The sequence below is a fragment of the Pithys albifrons genome, chromosome Z (assembly GCF_047495875.1).
Source record: "Pithys albifrons albifrons isolate INPA30051 chromosome Z, PitAlb_v1, whole genome shotgun sequence".
NCBI classification, from domain to species: domain Eukaryota; kingdom Metazoa; phylum Chordata; class Aves; order Passeriformes; family Thamnophilidae; genus Pithys; species Pithys albifrons.
The window spans coordinates 50,953,125-50,971,949 of record NC_092497.1 but is presented as its reverse complement, the minus strand read 5'-3'; the positions used below and the strand labels follow the sequence as shown (position 1 = coordinate 50,971,949).

The 18,825-nt window shown below is 58.6% G+C and overlaps 2 protein-coding genes across 2 annotated transcripts; one reads left to right on the top strand and one right to left on the bottom strand.

Annotated features, from left to right (window-relative positions):
- The first annotated feature begins 35 nt into the window (after nt 1-35).
- On the top strand, nt 36-11,253 carry ZBTB5 (zinc finger and BTB domain containing 5). The gene is made up of 2 exons (XM_071580262.1): nt 36-168; nt 6,321-11,253. The coding sequence occupies exon 2, from the start codon at nt 6,325-6,327 to the stop codon at nt 8,332-8,334; it is 2,010 nt and encodes a 669-aa protein (XP_071436363.1). The 5' UTR covers nt 36-168; nt 6,321-6,324; the 3' UTR covers nt 8,335-11,253.
- Nucleotides 11,254-13,821: 2,568 nt separating this feature from the next.
- Nucleotides 13,822-18,467, bottom strand: GRHPR (glyoxylate and hydroxypyruvate reductase). The gene is made up of 9 exons (XM_071580425.1): nt 18,322-18,467; nt 17,825-17,955; nt 17,673-17,745; nt 17,237-17,353; nt 16,992-17,080; nt 16,265-16,369; nt 15,602-15,737; nt 15,136-15,266; nt 13,822-14,043 (listed from the first exon to the last, which is right to left on the bottom strand). The coding sequence occupies exons 1-9, from the start codon at nt 18,465-18,467 to the stop codon at nt 13,922-13,924; spliced, it is 1,050 nt and encodes a 349-aa protein (XP_071436526.1). The 3' UTR covers nt 13,822-13,921.
- Nucleotides 18,468-18,825: the final 358 nt, after the last annotated feature.

Here is an 18,825-nt window from a genome sequence, read left to right as displayed (position 1 = left end):
GGAAGTGACGCCATCGGTCGGCGCGGCGGGGCGGGGCGGGCACGGCGGGAGTGGGGCCGGGAACGTCCCAATCCCGATCCCGATCCCGATCCCGATCCCGATCCCGATCCCGATCCCGATCCCGATCCCGGGCCCCATCCCCCGGCCCGGCCCGCACCGACACCGCAGGTGAGCGAGGGGAGCGGGGGGCGGCGGGGCCCGATGCCCTCCCAGCCGCGGCGGCACCGGCGCTCTCCGGGCTCCCGGTGCTGTCCCGGAGCGGCACAAAGCGGAGCCGCCCGGTGTGTCCGTGCCGGTGCTGGCGCAGCGCTGCGGGGCGGGGGCTGCCCGGAGAATGCCACGGAGCTTGAGAGGTCCTGCCCGGGAGAGTCACAAGAGGAAAAGGGGGAAAGGGGAACCCCCCAGTGCGGTCGGGGCAGCGCCGGGAGCGGGACCGGCCGCGGTACCAACAGGCGCGGCACTCCCGGGGCTTCGGTTCTTCTGGGGCTGCCGCGGTACCAACAGGCACGGCACTCCCGGAGGGGGCACGGGTTCGTCTGGGGCCGGGATCGGGTGTCAGATGGGGAGGGAGCGGCTCCGTCCGTCCGTCCGTCCATTGCGGGGTCCGTGCGGGGAGCGGGACTCGTGATCCGGTGGCTCCTTCCCCGCTCGGGGTGTGCAGAGACCCCGCGGGCTCCTCCCGGAGCAGGAGCAGGGAATGGTCCTTTTGGGGTTAAAAACCGGGAATTGGGAGCGGCCGGGGCAGGGAGGGGCGAGTGTCACACCGTGCGGTGACACGGGGGGGGACAGAGTGACACGGGGGGGGACAGAGTGACACGGGGGGACAGAGTGACACGGGGGCACACAGAGTGACACGGGGGGGGACAGAGTGACACGGGGGGACAGAGTGACACGGGGGGGGACAGAGTGACACGGGGGGACAGAGTGACACGGAGGGGGACAGAGTGACACGGGGGGACACAGAGTGACACGGGGGAGGACAGAGTGACACGGGGGGACACAGAGTGACACGGGGGGGGACAGAGTGACACGGGGGGACAGAGTGACACGGGGGGACACAGAGTGACACGGGGGAGGACAGAGTGACACGGGGGGGACAGAGTGACACGGGGGCACACAGAGTGACACGGGGGGGACAGAGTGACACGGGGGGCACAGAGTGACACGGGGGGCACAGAGTGACACGGGGGCACACAGAGTGACACGGGGGGCACAGAGTGACACGGGGGGGACAGAGTGACACGGGGGGGGACAGAGTGACACGGGGGGACACAGAGTGACACGGGGGAGGACAGAGTGACACGGGGGGACACAGAGTGACACGGGGGGGACAGAGTGACACGGGGGCACACAGAGTGACACGGGGGGCACAGAGTGACACGGGGGGACACAGAGTGACACGGGGGGGACAGAGTGACACGGGGGGGGGACAGAGTGACACGGGGGCACACAGAGTGACACGGGGGGCACAGAGTGACACGGGGGGCACAGAGTGACACGGGGGGGACAGAGTGACACGGGGGCACACAGAGTGACACGGGCGGACACAGAGTGACACGGGGGGGACAGAGTGACACGGGGGGGGACAGAGTGACACGGGGGCACACAGAGTGACACGGGGGGGACAGAGTGACACGGGGGGGGGACAGAGTGACACGGGGGCACACAGAGTGACACGGGCGGACACAGAGTGACACGGGGGGGACAGAGTGACACGGGGGGGGACAGAGTGACACGGGGGCACACAGAGTGACACGGGGGGCACAGAGTGACACGGGGGCACACAGAGTGACACGGGGGGGACAGAGTGACACGGGGGGCACAGAGTGACACGGGGGGACACAGAGAGTGACACGGGGGCACACAGAGTGACGGGGGGGGCACAGAGTGACACGGGGGGGACAGAGTGACACGGGGGGGGACAGAGTGACACGGGGGGACACACAGAGTGACACGGGGGGGACAGAGTGACACGGGGGCACACAGAGTGACACGGGGGGGACAGAGTGACACGGGGGGGACAGAGTGACACGGGGGCACACAGAGTGACGGGGGGGGCACAGAGTGACACAGGGGGGCACAGAGTGACACGGGGGGGGACAGAGTGACACAGGGGGACACAGAGTGACACGGGGGGACACAGTGACACGGGGGGCACAGAGTGACACGGGGGGACAGAGTGACACGGGGGGACACAGAGTGACACGGGGGGGCAGAGTGACACGGGGGGACACAGAGTGACACGGGGGGGCACAGAGTGACACGGGGGGACAGAGTGACACGGGGGGACACACAGAGTGAATCGGGGGGCACAGAGTGACGGGGGGCACAGAGTGACAGGGGGGGACACAGAGTGACACGGGGGGACAGAGTGACACGGGGGGACACAGAGTGACACGGGGGCACACAGAGTGACACGGGGGGGACAGAGTGACACGGGGGGGAACAGAGTGACAAGGGGGCACAGAGTGACACAGGAGGCACAGAGTGACACGGGGGGGACAGAGTGACACGGGGGCACAGAGTGACACGGTGGGGACACACAGAGTGACAAGGGGGGGCACACAGAGTGACACGGGGGGGACACAGAGAGTGACACGGGGGGGACAGAGTGACACGGGGGGCACAGAGTGACACGGGGGGACACAGAGAGTGACACGGGGGGGCACACAGAGTGACATGGGGGACACACAGAGTTACACGGGGGGACACAGAGTGACAGGGGGGCACAGAGTGACACGGGGGCACACAGAGTGACACGGGGGGGACAGAGTGACACGGGGGGGCACAGAGTGACACGGGGGGACACAGAGTGACACGGGGGGGCACAGAGTGACACGGGGGGGGACAGAGTGACATGGGGGGCACACAGAGTGACACGGGGGGACACACAGAGTGACACGGGGGCACACAGAGTGACAAGGGGGGGACAGAGTGACACAGGGGGGACAGAGTGACACAGGAGGCACAGAGTGACACGGGGGGGACAGAGTGACACGGGGGCACAGAGTGACACGGTGGGGACACACAGAGTGACAAGGGGGGGCACACAGAGTGACACGGGGGGGACACAGAGAGTGACACGGGGGGGACAGAGTGACACGGGGGGACACAGAGTGACACGGGGGGGCACAGAGTGACACGGGGGGACACAGAGTGACACGGGGGGGCACAGAGTGACACGGGGGGGGACAGAGTGACACAGGGGGACAGAGTGACATGGGGGGACACACAGAGTGACACGGGGGGACACACAGAGTGACACGGGGGCACACAGAGTGACAAGGGGGGGACAGAGTGACACAGGGGGGACAGAGTGACACAGGAGGCACAGAGTGACACGGGGGGGACAGAGTGACACGGGGGCACAGAGTGACACGGTGGGGACACACAGAGTGACAAGGGGGGGCACACAGAGTGACACGGGGGGGACACAGAGAGTGACACGGGGGGGACAGAGTGACACGGGAGGCACAGAGTGACGCGAGGGGGACAGAGTGACACAGGGGGGACAGAGTGACACGGGAGGCGGACAGAGTGACACGGGGGGCACACAGAGTGACACGGGGGGAGTCACAGAGTGACACGGGGGGGCACAGAGTGACTCGGGGGGACACACAGAGTGACACGGGGGGCACAGAGTGACGCGAGGGGGACAGAGTGACACAGGAGGCGGACAGAGTGACACGGGGGGCACACAGAGTGACACGGGGGGAGTCACAGAGTGACACGGGGGGGGCACAGAGTGACACGGGGGGCACAGAGTGACTCGGGGGGACACACAGAGTGACACGGGGGGCACAGAGTGACACGGGAGGCACAGAGTGACACGGGGGGGACAGAGTGACACAGGGGGGACAGAGTGACACGGGGGGACACACAGAGTGACACGGGGGCACACAGAGTGACACGGGAGGCACAGAGTGACACGGGGGGGACAGAGTGACACAGGGGGGACAGAGTGACACGGGGAGACACACAGAGTGACACTGGGGGACACACAGAGTGACACGGGGGGGAACAGAGTGACACGGGGGGGGGGGCAGTTTCTCCTGGTACTGCTCTGAGCGGTGCAGCTGCCAAAGCTCTTGGTGTTGGTTTTGGTAACACAAAACCAAATACTTGGCAAACCTTTTCAAAGCCCCTTCAGGGGTATCCGGGGGCTGCGTTTCACTTTGTGTGCTGGTTTGGCTGTGTGTGAGTTCCCCACAGGGTTCAGTGCTGCCGTGGGATCATCTGTGCCAGCCATCCATTCCCAGGGAATGGAAACCAGGTGAAGAAATGGCCATTAATGCAGTAGAAATGCTGCTAATAACCCCTGAATTCCTGTGGGAAACCTGCAGTGCCCTTCCTGCTGCCTTGGTGTCGCCTCTGTCCCCTGCCCTGGTGTTTCAGGTCATGTAGGAGAATAAAGGAATTAGCCAGGACTCTGAGTCCTCCTGAATCCAGCTCCGGACACCAACAAGAAATGTGGGAATCCAGTGCCTGTGGTTCTGTGTCTCACACCCTGTCCAGGCACAGACAGGATGGTGGTTTCCAGTCAGGATTTTGGAGGTGGTATTTCATTGCTTGCCCTTACACTTTACTTGGCTCTGGCTGTTGCTATTTATAGTCAAACAACTTGTAGTTCCGCAGTTTGGTGCAGTGTCTGTTCTCTTGAGCCCCTCTGTTTGGTTGTGGAACTGGCTGTTCCCTTTCCCGTGGGAGTGGGATCTCTGCATCACCCGAGTCTGTGTTTGTTCTGGGTCCAGAGCTCCAGCCTTTCTGCCCACTGAGAGTCAAATACCAAATCTAATCAGTGGCACTGGAAGCAAAGCTGGAGTGTGTCTCGTGTCAGGTGGAGTCATGTTTGGTGCTTGTAGGCAAGGACTCCCTTGGAATTCTGAAATCTGAAAAGATGGGTCAAAATGACAGCTCTTCCATGTGTTCTCTGCTCCAAGAGCCCGCGGGTGCCTGGGCAGGAGAGGTTGGACCATCCGTGTAACCCGCAGACCTTCCTGGAGTCCAGCTCCGTGTCTTTAGCCCTGTTTGAAAATATTGTCTTATTTTGTCCATTGAATACACATGGGCAGTGGAAGATAAATTTCCATTTGTATTCCTAGTTCTTACTTGGAAAAGCAGCAAACGTGTGTGTTTGAGGATGGACTTTCTGGATTGGCAGACTTGGATTGGATCTCTCCTCAGAAGGAAAATTCTGTCTGTGTGACCTTTTATTTCAGCTGCCCAGTGAGGCCGTGGCTCTTGGAAAATAGATGTGAGCACCAGAGTGTGTGTGTGTGTGCCTTGGGCACGCAGCCTTTTGCTCCTCAAGCATTGTGCTTCCTTCCTTCTTCATGAGAAAAGTAGAGATATCGCCAAAAGTCACCTCTTAAGTCTTGAGATGAGTCTGCTAAGATATGACTTCTGTTCTATTAATGGAAAATTAAGAACATGGTTTAATCAAAAACTACCTGTCAGTTCCTTCTGAGCTCTGTGAGATGGGAATTAAAGTCCAGGAGTTTCCGTGGGAGCTCCCCTGATTTCGTGAGCACTTTATCAAGGGGTGCCGCAGGTTATTTGCAGTCGTGTCTTTTTACAAACCAGGGTTAAAGACCTCACTGGTGGGTGTGTTTCAGTTTGGGTGGACTCTAACAGGGGCGAGGTGGTCCGTGTTCTTTGGTTTGCAGTGCTGTGACATGGCTGGTGCTGAGATCAGCTCTGTGGCAGGACCTGGGTTTTCTTCCTGCTCTTCCTCCTCCTCCTCCTCCTCCTCCTCCTCTTGCTTCTCCTCCTCAGACTGCCAGCTTTGGTCCTGGAGCTGTGTGGCGGTGGAACATTCGTATCTCCACTGTTTGTCTGTCAGCTCCCATCTTTCCTGTGCAAACCCAGGTTCACTGCAGCCTGGCTGTGCTTCAGCCCTGGAATCACAGACTGCTCTGGCTTGAAAGGGACCTTAGAGCTCCTCTCAGTCCCATGGGCAGGGACACCACCACTGAACCAGGCTGCTCCAAGCCCTGTCCAGCCTGGCCTTGGACACTTCCAGGGGTGGAGCAGCCACAGCCTCTGTGGCCAGTCACCCTCACAAGGATTTCTTCCTAGTGTCTAATCTTAACCTGCTCTTTCAGTTTGATCCCATTTCCTCTTGTCCTGTCCCTCCAGGTCCTTGTAAATAGTCTTGCCCCATCTTTCCCTTCAGCCACTGGAAGGCCCAGTTAGGCCACCCTGCAGCTTTTCTTCTCCTGGCTGAGCAATTCCAGTTGGCTCAGCCTTTCCTCGCAGGGGAGGTGCCCCACCCCTCTGACCAACCCAGCGGCCCATAAATGGTTTCTTCTGTTTTGCAGGACCATGGATTTTCCGGGCCACTTTGAGCAGGTGTTCCAGCAGCTGAACTACCAGCGGCTGCACGGCCAGCTGTGCGACTGCGTCATCGTGGTGGGGAACCGGCACTTCAAGGCGCACCGCTCGGTGCTGGCCGCCTGCAGCACCCACTTCCGCGCGCTGTTCACGGTGGCCGAGGGCGACCAGAGCATGAACATGATCCAGCTGGACAGCGAGGTGGTGACGGCGGAGGCCTTTGCGGCGCTCATCGACATGATGTACACGTCCACGCTGATGCTGGGCGAGAGCAACGTGATGGACGTGCTGCTGGCGGCGTCGCACCTGCACCTCAACTCGGTGGTGAAGGCCTGCAAGCACTACCTGACGACGCGGACGCTGCCGCTGTCGCCGCCGAGCGAGCGCGCGCAGGAGCAGAGCGCGCGGCTCCAGCGCTCCTTCGTGCTGCAGCAGCTGGGGCTCAGCATCGTCAGCTCGGCGCTGGGCTCGGCGCAGCCTCCCGAGGAGCCGGCGGGCGCCGCGCGGGGCCTGGAGCAGCGCGCGGCCTTCCCCATGCGCCGCCTGCACAAGCGTAAGGCGCCCGCCGAGGAGCGCGCCAGGCCGCGTGTCCGGCCGGCCATGGACGAGCCGGGCGCGGACGCGGCGGCCGAGGCGGCTCAGCCTGGCGTCCACTCCCGCGAGGAGTTCTTCTCGCCAGACTCGCTCAAGATCGTGGACAACTCCAAGGCTGACGGCGTTGCTGATAACCAGGAGGACAACACGATCATGTTTGACCAGTCTTTTGGCGCACAGGAGGACGCCCAAGTGCCCAGCCAGTCGGACAATGGTGGGGGAAACATTGCTCAGATGTCCATGGCGTCCCAGGCCACACAGGTGGAGACCAGCTTTGACCAGGAGGCTGCTGCTGAGAAGAGCAGCTTCCCATGTGAGAACCCGGAGGTCAGCCTGAACGAGAAGGAGCACATGAGGGTGGTGGTGAAGTCTGAGCCCCTGAGCTCCCCAGAGCCGCAGGACGAGGTGAGCGACGTCACGTCCCAGGCGGAGGGCAGTGAGTCCGTGGAGGTGGAAGGAGGAGTGGTGAGTGCAGAGAAGATCGAGCTGAGTCCCGAGAGCAGCGACCGCAGCTTCTCCGACCCGCAGTCCAGCACTGACAGGGTGGGAGACATCCACATCATGGAGGTGTCCAACAACCTGGAACACAAGTCGTCTTTCAGCATTTCAAATTTTCTGAATAAAAGCAGAGGCAGCAGCTTCGGAGCCAGCCAGAACAGCGACGACAACATTCCCAACACCACCAGCGACTGCAGGATGGACAGCGACACCTCCTACCTGATGAGTCCGGAGTCGGGGCCCGCTGGTGGCCACTCCTCTGCCACTGTGTCCCACGTGGAGAACCCGTTCAGCGAGCCCGCGGACTCCCACTTTGTGAGGCCCATGCAGGATGTGATGGGCATGCCCTGCGTGCAGACCTCTGGGTACCGGGCGGCGGAGCAGTTCGGCATGGACTTCCCACGCTCTGGCCTGGGCCTGCACTCACTGTCCCGTGCCATGATGGGCTCGGTGCGGGGCGGGGCCGGCGCCTTCCCCGGCTACCGCCGCATCGCGCCCAAGATGCCGGTGGTGACCTCGGTGCGCGGGTCGCAGCTGCAGGAGGGCTCGTCGGGGTCGCAGCTGCTGCTGAACGGGGGCGGCTCCTTCGAGGGCGCGCACCTGTCGCAGCCCGGCCCCCCGCAGCTCACCCGGGCGTCGGCAGACGTGCTGTCCAAGTGCAAGAAGGCTCTGTCGGAGCACAACGTGCTGGTGGTGGAGGGTGCGCGCAAGTACGCCTGCAAGATCTGCTGCAAGACCTTCCTGACGCTAACGGACTGCAAGAAGCACATCCGCGTGCACACGGGTGAGAAGCCCTACGCCTGCCTCAAGTGCGGCAAGCGCTTCAGCCAGTCCAGCCACCTCTACAAACACTCCAAGACCACCTGCCTCAGGTGGCAGAGCAGCAACCTGCCCAGCAGTTTGCTGTGAGGCGCTGCCCGTGCCTGGAGCAGCCTGGCGCGGCTCCGCGGGGCCGGCGGACACTGGCGCGGTGGGACCAACGCGGCACAGAGCTCGGCTCTGCCATTGGGGATATCGGTACCTACCTCGCAGGGTGCCGTGGGTGCCACAGGAGCCGCACAGCGGGCATGGGGATCGGCCCCCCACGGCCACACAGCCCCTTTGCAGGGCAGAGGGCTGGCAGCGTGGGGTGTCATGACATAGCACGTTTCGAGACCGAGAAACTGAAGTGCAAATTTCCCTCTTTTGTTTTTTTTTTCCTCTAAAGCATTTTGTAACAGTGAAAGCATTTAAGTAATTACTGTAACATGAGTTGCTGCGTTATGTGTGGGCAGTAGCGCAGACCACTTACCTTTAAAAGAGTCAAACAGCTTTGGCTGCGCCTGTCAGACATAATGCTTTAAAATGCGCTAATTATAACAATAGTTCTAGGATTATGAATGTATCTTTGGCTGTTTTGTAGTAAAGAACACTGTGTAATCAGGGTGCTTAAATTAAATCCCAGACAAGTAACTTTTGGACTGCCAGGTGTACATATAACTTTAATACAGCAAGATCTGGATGTTTGGCTGACTTTTTTTTTCTCCCATAGAAACGCGTGTTAAGTGACAAGTGAAGTAATGTCTCTTGTTTGTGCTATCCTAGCAGTATTTTAACCAGTTTGTATCTCCTGTGTTACAATTCTATATAGGCAGAGGTCTGGACAGAGCTTGTCTTTGTTGTTCTGAAGGAGAGAGGTAATTTGTGAAGGCTTTTTTTGCCGTGCAGGACAGTCTCCCTCTGTTTCCAGGTGCTGACAGTCCTCGTGTGAGCATGTTGTCCTTCTTCCTTATCTGCAGGCTTTAATTTCCTCCTCTGCTGTGGATTGTTCCTTGAATCAAACCATCAGGAACAGTCCTGGTTTGCCGTATCTCACAGAATCACAGAATATCCTGAGCTGGAAGGACCCCGTTAGGATGGTTGAGTCCAGCTTCTGTCTGTGCACGGGACACTCCAGCAGTCTCATCATGTGCCTGAGAGTGTTGTCCAAACACTTCGTGAACTCAGCCCTGGGGCTGTGACCCCTGCCCTGGGGAGCCCATTCCGTGCCCAGCCACCCTTTGGGGGATGAACCTTTTTCTGATATCCCACCTGCCCCTCCCCAGCTCAGCTCCAGCTGTCCCCCCGAGTTCTGTTACTGGTCCTGAGAGTGAAGACAGTGGTACCTGCCCCTCTGCTGCCCTGGGGAGGATGTTGGAGACCCATCGAGGTCTGACCTCAGTCTGCTCTTCCCCAGGCCAAGCAGACCAAGTGCCCTCAGCTGCTCCTCAAGGCTTCCCTGCAGACCTTTACCCACCCTCCTGGCCTCCTTTGGGTGCTCTCTGATGGCTTCACATCTCTTACATTGTGTCCCCCCAGACTGCCCTAGCCTTGCAGGTGAGGCCGCCCCCATGCAGAGCAGAGTGGGACAGTCCCCTCCCTCACCTGGCCAGCCATGCTGGGCTTGATGCCCCCTGGACAGGGGTGTCCCTCCTGGCTGCCAGGGCACTGCTGACTCTTACTTATGTCTCTCTGTAAAGTGTCATTGTCAAATCCAGGCCTTCCATTTAAACTAGTGTCATAAAAGTAATTTTCCATGTAAATTAAAAAACCTAGTCTAAGGTTAGTTTAAAAAAATAGCACTATACCCTTTGCATAGCAGAAATTTGTCATTCTCCATGTGAGACATGAAAATCTCGTTTTAATTCCCTATTCTTTGATGCCATTGCAACTTAATACTGCCTGCAGGCTCCTTTTTTCCTTGTCAGTGGTGCACACGACTCGGTGTTCAACATCTTTAGGTTTGTAAATAACATTTTGGAGCATTTCTGCAGATGATAAATGCTGTTCAGCCATGCAGGAGCTGAGTCAGGGCTGCAGCGTGTCCTTCTGCTCAGCTGAGACAGGAGATTCCCTGCATCTGTCAGTGTGTCATTTGCACTTGAGTATCTGAAGTAAACAGCAACATGGAAACACAGGGGATGGTTGCATTAATTCCTTTCAAATGTAAAGATTTTGCTATAGGATTTACTTATTGTTCGTATTTCTGGCTCTTGATTTTTTTAAGCGTTAAAAAAAGCGGTTTTTTTAAACATACACCGTGTTTTCTTTGATAATATTGGGTATTGGGGACAAACAGCATTGAGCTGCATAAACACCCAAACATCAATAAAATGCAGTATTTTGTACTTTAATGTTTTCTTGTGTTGCTTGCATTTCTAGTTTTTTGTTTTTAAAAACAAGGTTTAGGGTTTTTTTGCATCACATCCAAATTCTTTGAATTCTTATGATGCATGGGAATAAAGTGTCTGTGTGAGCAAGGAGACTAATTAAGAGTAATATGAGCTGATAAACACTTAACTGGACTTTTGAACTGTTTTCGTAAAAATCTTAATATGGAATGACAGTGCAGGAGGACTTCTGTCTTCTTTCTCTGAGAAAAGGTTTGACTTGGAGCATTTTTGGAAGCAGCAGCTTTAAATTTCACTGTCCACTGACACCGTGTGCGTTCAGAGGGGCCTGTGGCTGCTGAGCTGCTTCCTGAGTCTTCCCGACTGAAGCAATAAATTCCTGGGAATGGCATAAATGAATACCTGGGACCCGAGCTGTCCCCTCTACGCAGAGAGTGTCACACTTCACAGCCTGGAGAACTGTTCCCCAAATTCCACTCAGAACTGAACTTTGCACAGTGAGATCTCGTGCGGAGGGGTCAGTGTGTCAGTGTTCTCAAACACCCTTAAAGAAACCCAGCGTTTTTGTGCTGCTGTGTCTGACTGGATTCACTGATTTGTTGCTCTTCACACCACCCTGTACAGAAATACTTGTGGTTGTAAAAGTGATTGTAAAAGCCTGTGGTCAGTAATAATTTTGTTCCTGGTGGAGTTCTTCATAAGAACTTCTTACTATGTCTGTAATTGAAATAATGTTAATATCTGCATAGCATCTGTCAGGTTCATGATCCATGGTCACTGCTACTCTCTGAATTCCTCGTGGGAGGATGACACAGGTACAGGAGGTGCTTGTCTCGAAGGAATTCTGAGATGGACACCTGAAATGTGCCCCAGTCCCTCTGGCAGCTGATTTAGCAGCTCGTGTCTGTTTCCTGACGTACCTGGGCAATCTGACATGTCTGCTGGGACACCAGGTTATTCTCCTTCACTGCTTCTTGCATCATCAGGGGTCACAGTAACCTCTCAGATATATTTGGTCAGCATTTCTCAGCATCAAAGTAACATCACCACCAGCAGAATCTTCTGTATCAACACTCAGAAATTTTGGAGACCAGCAAACTCCCCTGTTGGACTCACGCCCTGGGTTTCACACCATAGTAAATCCAAATTTCGTTTGGGTCAGCTGGAAACTCCCCAGCCAGTTGGAACACTTGCCTCCCTCCCTCTCCACAGCCATGAGCCTTCCCTGGTCAGTCCAGGTTAGAAACCTCCAGAACTTCCTAGTGGGCCATCACACAGCAGTCAGCTTGGACTGTGAATCAAAACTTACTGATAAATGTGCCAGAATCCCTCTGAGTTGGGATGCACAGCAACTTCCAGCAGCCACCACTGCTGCCAGAGAGCACTTCATATGGCATCCAGAGAAATTCCAGCTGAGTCCAGCATGAGGGACACTTGTCATGGGACAGGAAGAGATGCACAGAGTGTGCTGGGCGAGCTTTAATTCCCATCAGAGGCTTCCTGCTGTGTTCTGGCTCCCTCCCTGTACAAGGATTGCGGTCCCACCAGCTGCTGCCCCTACCCTGGGACATTTCCCTTGTGCCCATTGCAGCCCACACTTTTCTTCCCTCCCTCCCCTCGTGCTGCTGTCCCCTAAAAGCACTGGTTCTGTGTCTGTCCCTGCCAGGGCGAAGGCACACGTGGCTCTGGGGCCAGCAGGGCTGGTCCTGGGGCAGAGGGATGAGGGAACCTGTACAAACCCATCTTGGCAGGGTGGGTCAGCTGCTGCTGCCACTCTGTTCAACCTGCAGTGCCAGAGAGGCTTGTGGTCCTTCTATGTGGGACTGGCCACCACAGGGAAGTGTGATGGGAATGGGAGGAGGGGGAAAAGGGAGAGGAGGAGGAGAACAAGGAGAAAGGGGAAGATGGAAGAGCCTTAGCTCCCAAGGAACCTGAATGCAGCTGTGCCTTCAGCATGTTCTCCAGCACAAGGACTACGAGCTCTAGGAGCACTAAGAAGGCTGGTTTAAGACTGGTGAGGGTGACCCTCCACTCCACACTATGGGGGCAGCCATGGGGTGGCCAGGCTGGGTGGCACTGAGTGGCCATGACTATGACTGGCAGGTCTGTCACAGGGCTGTCCCACCTGCTGCACAGTCACAGGGGACAGGAGGGCACATGGGGAGGGGACCATGGCAAGGCCAGTGCACACCACCGAGGGCAGCTCCACCTTCATCCCACAGGGATGGGCCAGCTGGACCCCAGGCTGTGGCTGCCCTAGCCCTGGGAGTGTCCAAGGCCAGGTTGGACAGGGCTTGGAGCAACCTGGGCTGGTGGAAGTTGACCCTGCCCAGGGCAGGAGGTGGCACTGGATGAGCTTTAAGATCCCTATCAACCCAAACTCCTGTGGTTCTGTGACCACTGGCACAGAGACATGGACTCCAGGTTCCAGTCCTGTTTATAGAAGTGGGACAGTGACTGCAGGAGAGATGAGTTCCCAAAGCCCTCCATCAGGCCATCAGGCCTCTCCTGCAGCTGGAAGCTTTGCTACTGCTCAGGCTCTCCTTTGCACCAACATGTGTCACTCCACATCTGGGAAAAATGCACAGAGCTGCAGCTGGAACGTGTGGGGAGTTGCAGGGCCTCCCAGTGAATTCTAGTTTGCCATCCACTTCAGAGCTGTGACTGCAAATAGTTGTGGATCCCAAAGGCACAGTTGGAGCTGCCGGGGAAGTTGCACAAGTCTGTTTTTTGCTTTAATTTGGGCACTTCACAAAGAGGATTGTGTTGTGGCACTGATTTCACAAGACCTTTTAACGTGTGGGCTGGCAGCAGCTCCTGTGGCAGCAGCAGCTCCTGTGGCAGCAGCAGCTCCTGTGGCAGCAGCAGCTCCTGTGGCAGCAGCAGCTCCTGTGGCAGCAGCAGCTCCTGTGGCAGCAGCAGCTCCTGTGGCAGCAGCAGCTCCTGTGGCAGCAGCAGCTGTGCTGACAGGGCTTTTACCTCCATTCCCTGCCTGGCTTTGAGCTCAGGGATGGCACTGTTGGCCTCTCACTGTGACCAGCAACCAGGTTTTGAGGGCAGGTGCTGCCACAGCAGCTCCCTTACAGTACAGCCCATGCTGGTGAGCAGAATACAGAGGAGTTGGAGCACAGTGAGTGTTGCCCAAATCAGAGCCAAACGCCAATCCGTGGCCTGCTGGGACTTGCAGCCCCCACAATGTACTCTGCCAGATGCCCAGAGCACCCTGTTCCCAAATGACACCAGCATGACACATTCCCTGCTGCTCTTTAATGGCTCCTGTCCCCTGCAGAGGCGAGGGGCCAGCTGCCCCCCACCACTGTGTCCATCCCACTGCGCTGCCAGAGCTCTCACAGCTTCAGCTCATGGGGCATGGGCTCCCCTCGCAGCCCGGCCAGCAGGTTGTTGGCTGCCAGCACTGCCATCGTGTTCCTCGTGGCGTATGTGGCACTCCCAATGTGTGGCAGGATCACTGTGGAGACAGGAAGGGACACTGATCACCTTCAGAGACCACCAACAGCCCTTTTCAGGGCTGCCAGAGGTACAGTACATATGTATGTGTTATTTACATATTAGTAAACACTATTGCTCTTATAATTTACATAATAAATACATATGTGTTAATTTTGCCCTGCTTGCCGTTGTTCCAGAGCTCTCAAATCTCTCAAGTCCTGCAAATTTTTCCAGAAAAGTCTCTGCTTCTATTCCCCCCCATACTGTCTACTTTGGGAACCAAAGGAAACAAAAAATGAGTTGTAGTGAGGAGATAAATCAAAAGAAACAGCTACAGATTTGTATTTCATAAATACACCGTCAGTCACGGGCAGTTCCAAGTTTTCATAGATGTCCCTCTGGTTTCTTTTTGGAACAGACTTTCCCTCCTACAGAAATATTCCCCCTGGAGACAGGACATCCTGCGCAAGAGCAACAAAGCAAGGCCCTTCTTAGCCATTCTTCCTCATCTGACTCATCCTCCTCCAGGGAAGAAAGGTGTCAGTCCTGCACCTGCACTGCGCACTGCTCGGTACTATCCAGGTGACAGGCTCAGGTCAGGTGGCAGGTTGGCCAGCCCAGCAGTGCTCCTGCAGCTGAGACTCCTCCAGGCAGACTCAGCAACCCATTTAGCCAGCTGGGAACTTTTCCCAGCACAGTCTGTGCCCAGGAGCTTACAGAACACCAGAGCCGTGCAGAGCCTAAGCTGGGAGTTGGTTCCACATTCAGGCACCTGCTGGTATCAGACCCTCTGTGGATTTCACACATTGAATGGACACCCATCAGGAAGGTGCTAAAGGGGAGATGATGCCACAGCTTCCCGGAGAATCAGAACAGCTCACACACGTGTTTCACATCACACTGATGAGTCCTTACCCTGCGGCAGACCCTCCCACACTGTACAGCAGCTCCCTACAGCCCAGTCAAACACACCTGCCCTGCCTGACCTTCCATGCTCCCCCGGCACCAGACGGGTAACGGGGGCGAGGGGTCCCTGTCACACCTGCCAGTGGCCCCCAGGCAGCGTGGGCAGCCAGGCAGAGCCAGGTCTGGCTCACTGGCGAACACTCACCGCAGTTCTTGAGGGAGAGCAGGGGGTGGTCAGTGGGCAGTGGCTCCGGGGTTGTGACATCCAGGCCAGCGGCCGCGATCTGGCCTTGGGCCAGTGCATTGTACAGATCCTCCTGGGTCACCACAGTCCCCCTGGAGAACGCAGGGAGAGAGGCTGCTGTCACTGCCGAGGGTCCCACAGGGCCACAGCCCACCTGGGACACCCTGATAGAGACCCTGGGGCTGCCAGACATAGCTCAGACCCTCTCTGGATGTGCCTGAACCTCCCAGCACAGTGACTTGTTCCCACTCCAGCTGCCAGCAGTGGGAGAAGAGCCGGGTGCTCCCTGATAATTTACCTTGCCTTTGCCTGGATCGTGGGACAACATTCCTGGTGGCTGCAGCCATGAAGGCTGTGCATGCTCTCTGGGCTCACAGCCCAGGGAGGTGACAGCCACACTCCCAGAGGGGGACTGCACTGCCAGTACCTGCTTGTGTTGACAAACACAGAAGTCTTCTTCATCCTGCTGAAGAAGTCCTTGTTGCACATTCCTTGGGTGGCTGGTGTCAGGGCACAGGTCACCACCACGAAGTCTGACTCCTCTGCCAGCCTGGTGAGAGGGACTGAGGGGAGGAACACAGCAATGTCCTCAGCACAGCTCCATGGGCACCCCAGCCCCTCAGGATCCCTGGGTGCTGAGCCCAGGGGGACAGGACAGTCCACCAGATCCTTCCCCTCCTCCCAGAACAGCTGCCACCTTCCTTTGCTATCCACTGTGTTCTGCTTCCTTGTGAGCATGGAACTGATGGGATGGACAGGGAAGGGAACAGAGGCAGAGGAGTTGCAGACCATGGTTCTGGTGGGGTCTGATGAGCCCCCACATGTCCAGTCTTTGTCTGGCTCAGAGCAGGTTCCTCCCTGTCACCCTCCGCAACGTCTCGGGGCATGTCTGGGACTGGGCACTCCTTCCCTCACTGCCCCTCACACCAGGCACCCCAGGGACACCCACAGAACTCCCACCTGGTGTTCCCCCTCCCCTGGCCCACCCTGCAAGTGACACCCCCACAGGTGACCCCTCCCTGGAGCTGTCCCAGCCATGGTGCTCTGTGACTGCTCACCAGTGCTGGCCTTGACCTGGTGCTGTCCTTACCAAACTCAGCCCCAAACTCTGCTGCAGTTTCTGGTTTCGGGCCACTGCCAGTGTACAGAAACTTCCTGACTCCAAACGGCTTCAGGCGCCGGGCGACTGCCTGCCCTGTAGGGACAGAGAAGGGTGTGGGGCCACAATGGCACAGAGACAGCTCCTGAACCACCGAGGGGCCCTGTGGAGGGATCTGCTGCTCCCAGCCCAGACCATGGGGCAAGGGACGGAGCTGTTCTGCTCTGCAAAGGGGCCCATGGGACACTGAACCTGCAGCTGCCCCCTGGAGCAAACTGGGAGCAAGGACAGGCCCACCCACCCGCTGGCAAAGTCCACAGTCACACAGCACCAAGCGCCACATGGACTTTGCCACCGCTTTTGTTTAACTGAAGAGCTGCAGGACGAGGTACAGGTGCTGCAGGATCGGAGGTGGAGGCACCTGAACACTTGAGCCTTTACAGGCTGAAGCCTGATGAGGTAGCACTGCTGCTGGGAGGGGCTCTGTGCAGCTCTCCTGGCTGTGCTCATGTTTAAACAGGTGCACCCCAGGGACACCCCCGTGGCTGACTCAGAGTCCCAGAGCAGTTTGGGTTGGAAGGGACTGCAAAGACCATCTTGTTCCAACACTCCTGCCACGGGCAGGGACACCTTCCACTAGCCCAGGTTAAAGGTGAAGTTCCAAAGCAATCCTGCCACTGCTGGAGACACAGGATCCCGGCCCCTGACCTGCACTCACCTATCCTGCCCAGCCCAATGATGCCCACGGTGCTGTTGGACAGGCCGTATCCGCACATCCACAGGGGCTTCCAGGTCGTCCAGCCGCCACTGGAGGGACAGTGGGATAGGAGTGAAGTCAGGGAGAGCCTGCTCAGAGCCCAGCCCGGGTGTGTGGTGTGAGCTGGATGGAACACTGGCCTCGGCCCCACGTCACCAGTGCTGTGTCCCACTCTGGGCCCGGGGCCGCCCAGAGCTGGCACTCACCTCCTCACCTGCTCAGCCGCCTCTGGCAGCCGGCGACACGCCGACAGCAGCAGGGCCACCGACAGCTCCGCCGTGGCATCCGTCAGCACGTCTGGGGTGTATCCCACGCGGATCCCCCTGCCAGGACACACCGGGCTTTGGGGCAGCCTCGGGGGCTCCCCCAGCACCACCAGGCTCACTGCCGGAGCTACACCTGTCCCAGGTGCTGGGGGACAGCCCTGTGGCTCTCAGCCCTTTGCCACACCCTCTCCCCAGGATCTCTTTGCCCAGCCCTGGCATCCAGAGGCTCCTCCAGCCCCGGTGGGGTTGGGGTGACCCCAGCCATGACCTGCCGGGAGGGGACTGCAGGGGGTACGCTTAGGTAAGGGGTGCAGGGTGGGTCAGGAAGAGACAGGGGTCCGAGGGGGTGTTCGAGACGGGGGGTCGGCAGCTTTACCGCTTCTTGATCTCATCCAGAGCGAGGTGGTCGAAGCCCACGGACATGGTGCTGATGACCTTCAGGTCGGGCCCTGCAAGACACGGGCAGCGCTGCCCAGGCTGTCCCGGGGCCCGGGGCAGGAGGCGGAGGGAAGGGGGTCCCGCACCCACCGGCCGCGTCCAGCACCTCCCGGTCGATGCGGTCGGAGAGAAGGCAGAGCAGCCCCTGCACCCCCGCCACGCGTGACAGCAGCTCTGCCCGCGGCACCGGCTCCTCCGAGTCCCACTGCAGCACGCGGCACCTGCGGGCACTGGCACTGTCATCCACTGTCACCCACCGGCACCGGCACCGGCACTGTCACGCACTGTCACCGGCACCGGGACCCAAACCGGCGCTGTCACCTATCGACACCGGCACCGAACCGGGCTGTCACCCACCGGCACCGGAACTGAAACAGCACCGGGACCGGCACTACCACCCACCGGCACTGTCACCAGTATTGTCACCGGCACCGACACCCACCGGCACCGGCACCGGCACCGGCACCGGCACGGGACTGTCACCCATCGCCACCGGCACTGTCACCCACCGGCACTGCCACCGACCGGCACCGAACCGACACTGTTCCCCACTGTCCCCCACACCCGCGGGGCCTGACCCCGCTCACCCGCTCGCCTGCGACAGCACCCGCAGCCCCTCGGCCGGGATCCGCCGTGTCACGAACACCGACATGGCCGCTCCGACAGACCGACAGGCGCCGACAGATCGACCGGAACACCCGACCCGGGACAGACCGACCGGAACTCCCGACATACGGACGGGGAAGCTCCGCCCCGGGGCGGCCCCGACCCGGCAAAGCCCCGGGGGGTCTGCGTCACATTCACCGGCGTGTGCGCACGTGTGTTCATACATGGACACGTGGGCATGCACGGGCATTCCTACACATATGTTCATACATGGACACATGGGCATGCACGGGCATTCCTACACGTGTGTTCATACATGGACATATGGGCATGCACGAGCATTCCTACACGTGTGTTCATACATGGACACAGGGGCATGCACAGGCATTCCTACACGTGTGTTCATACATGGACACATGGGCATGCACAGGCATTCCTACACGTGTGTTCATGTATGGACGCATTGGCATGCACAGGCATTCCTA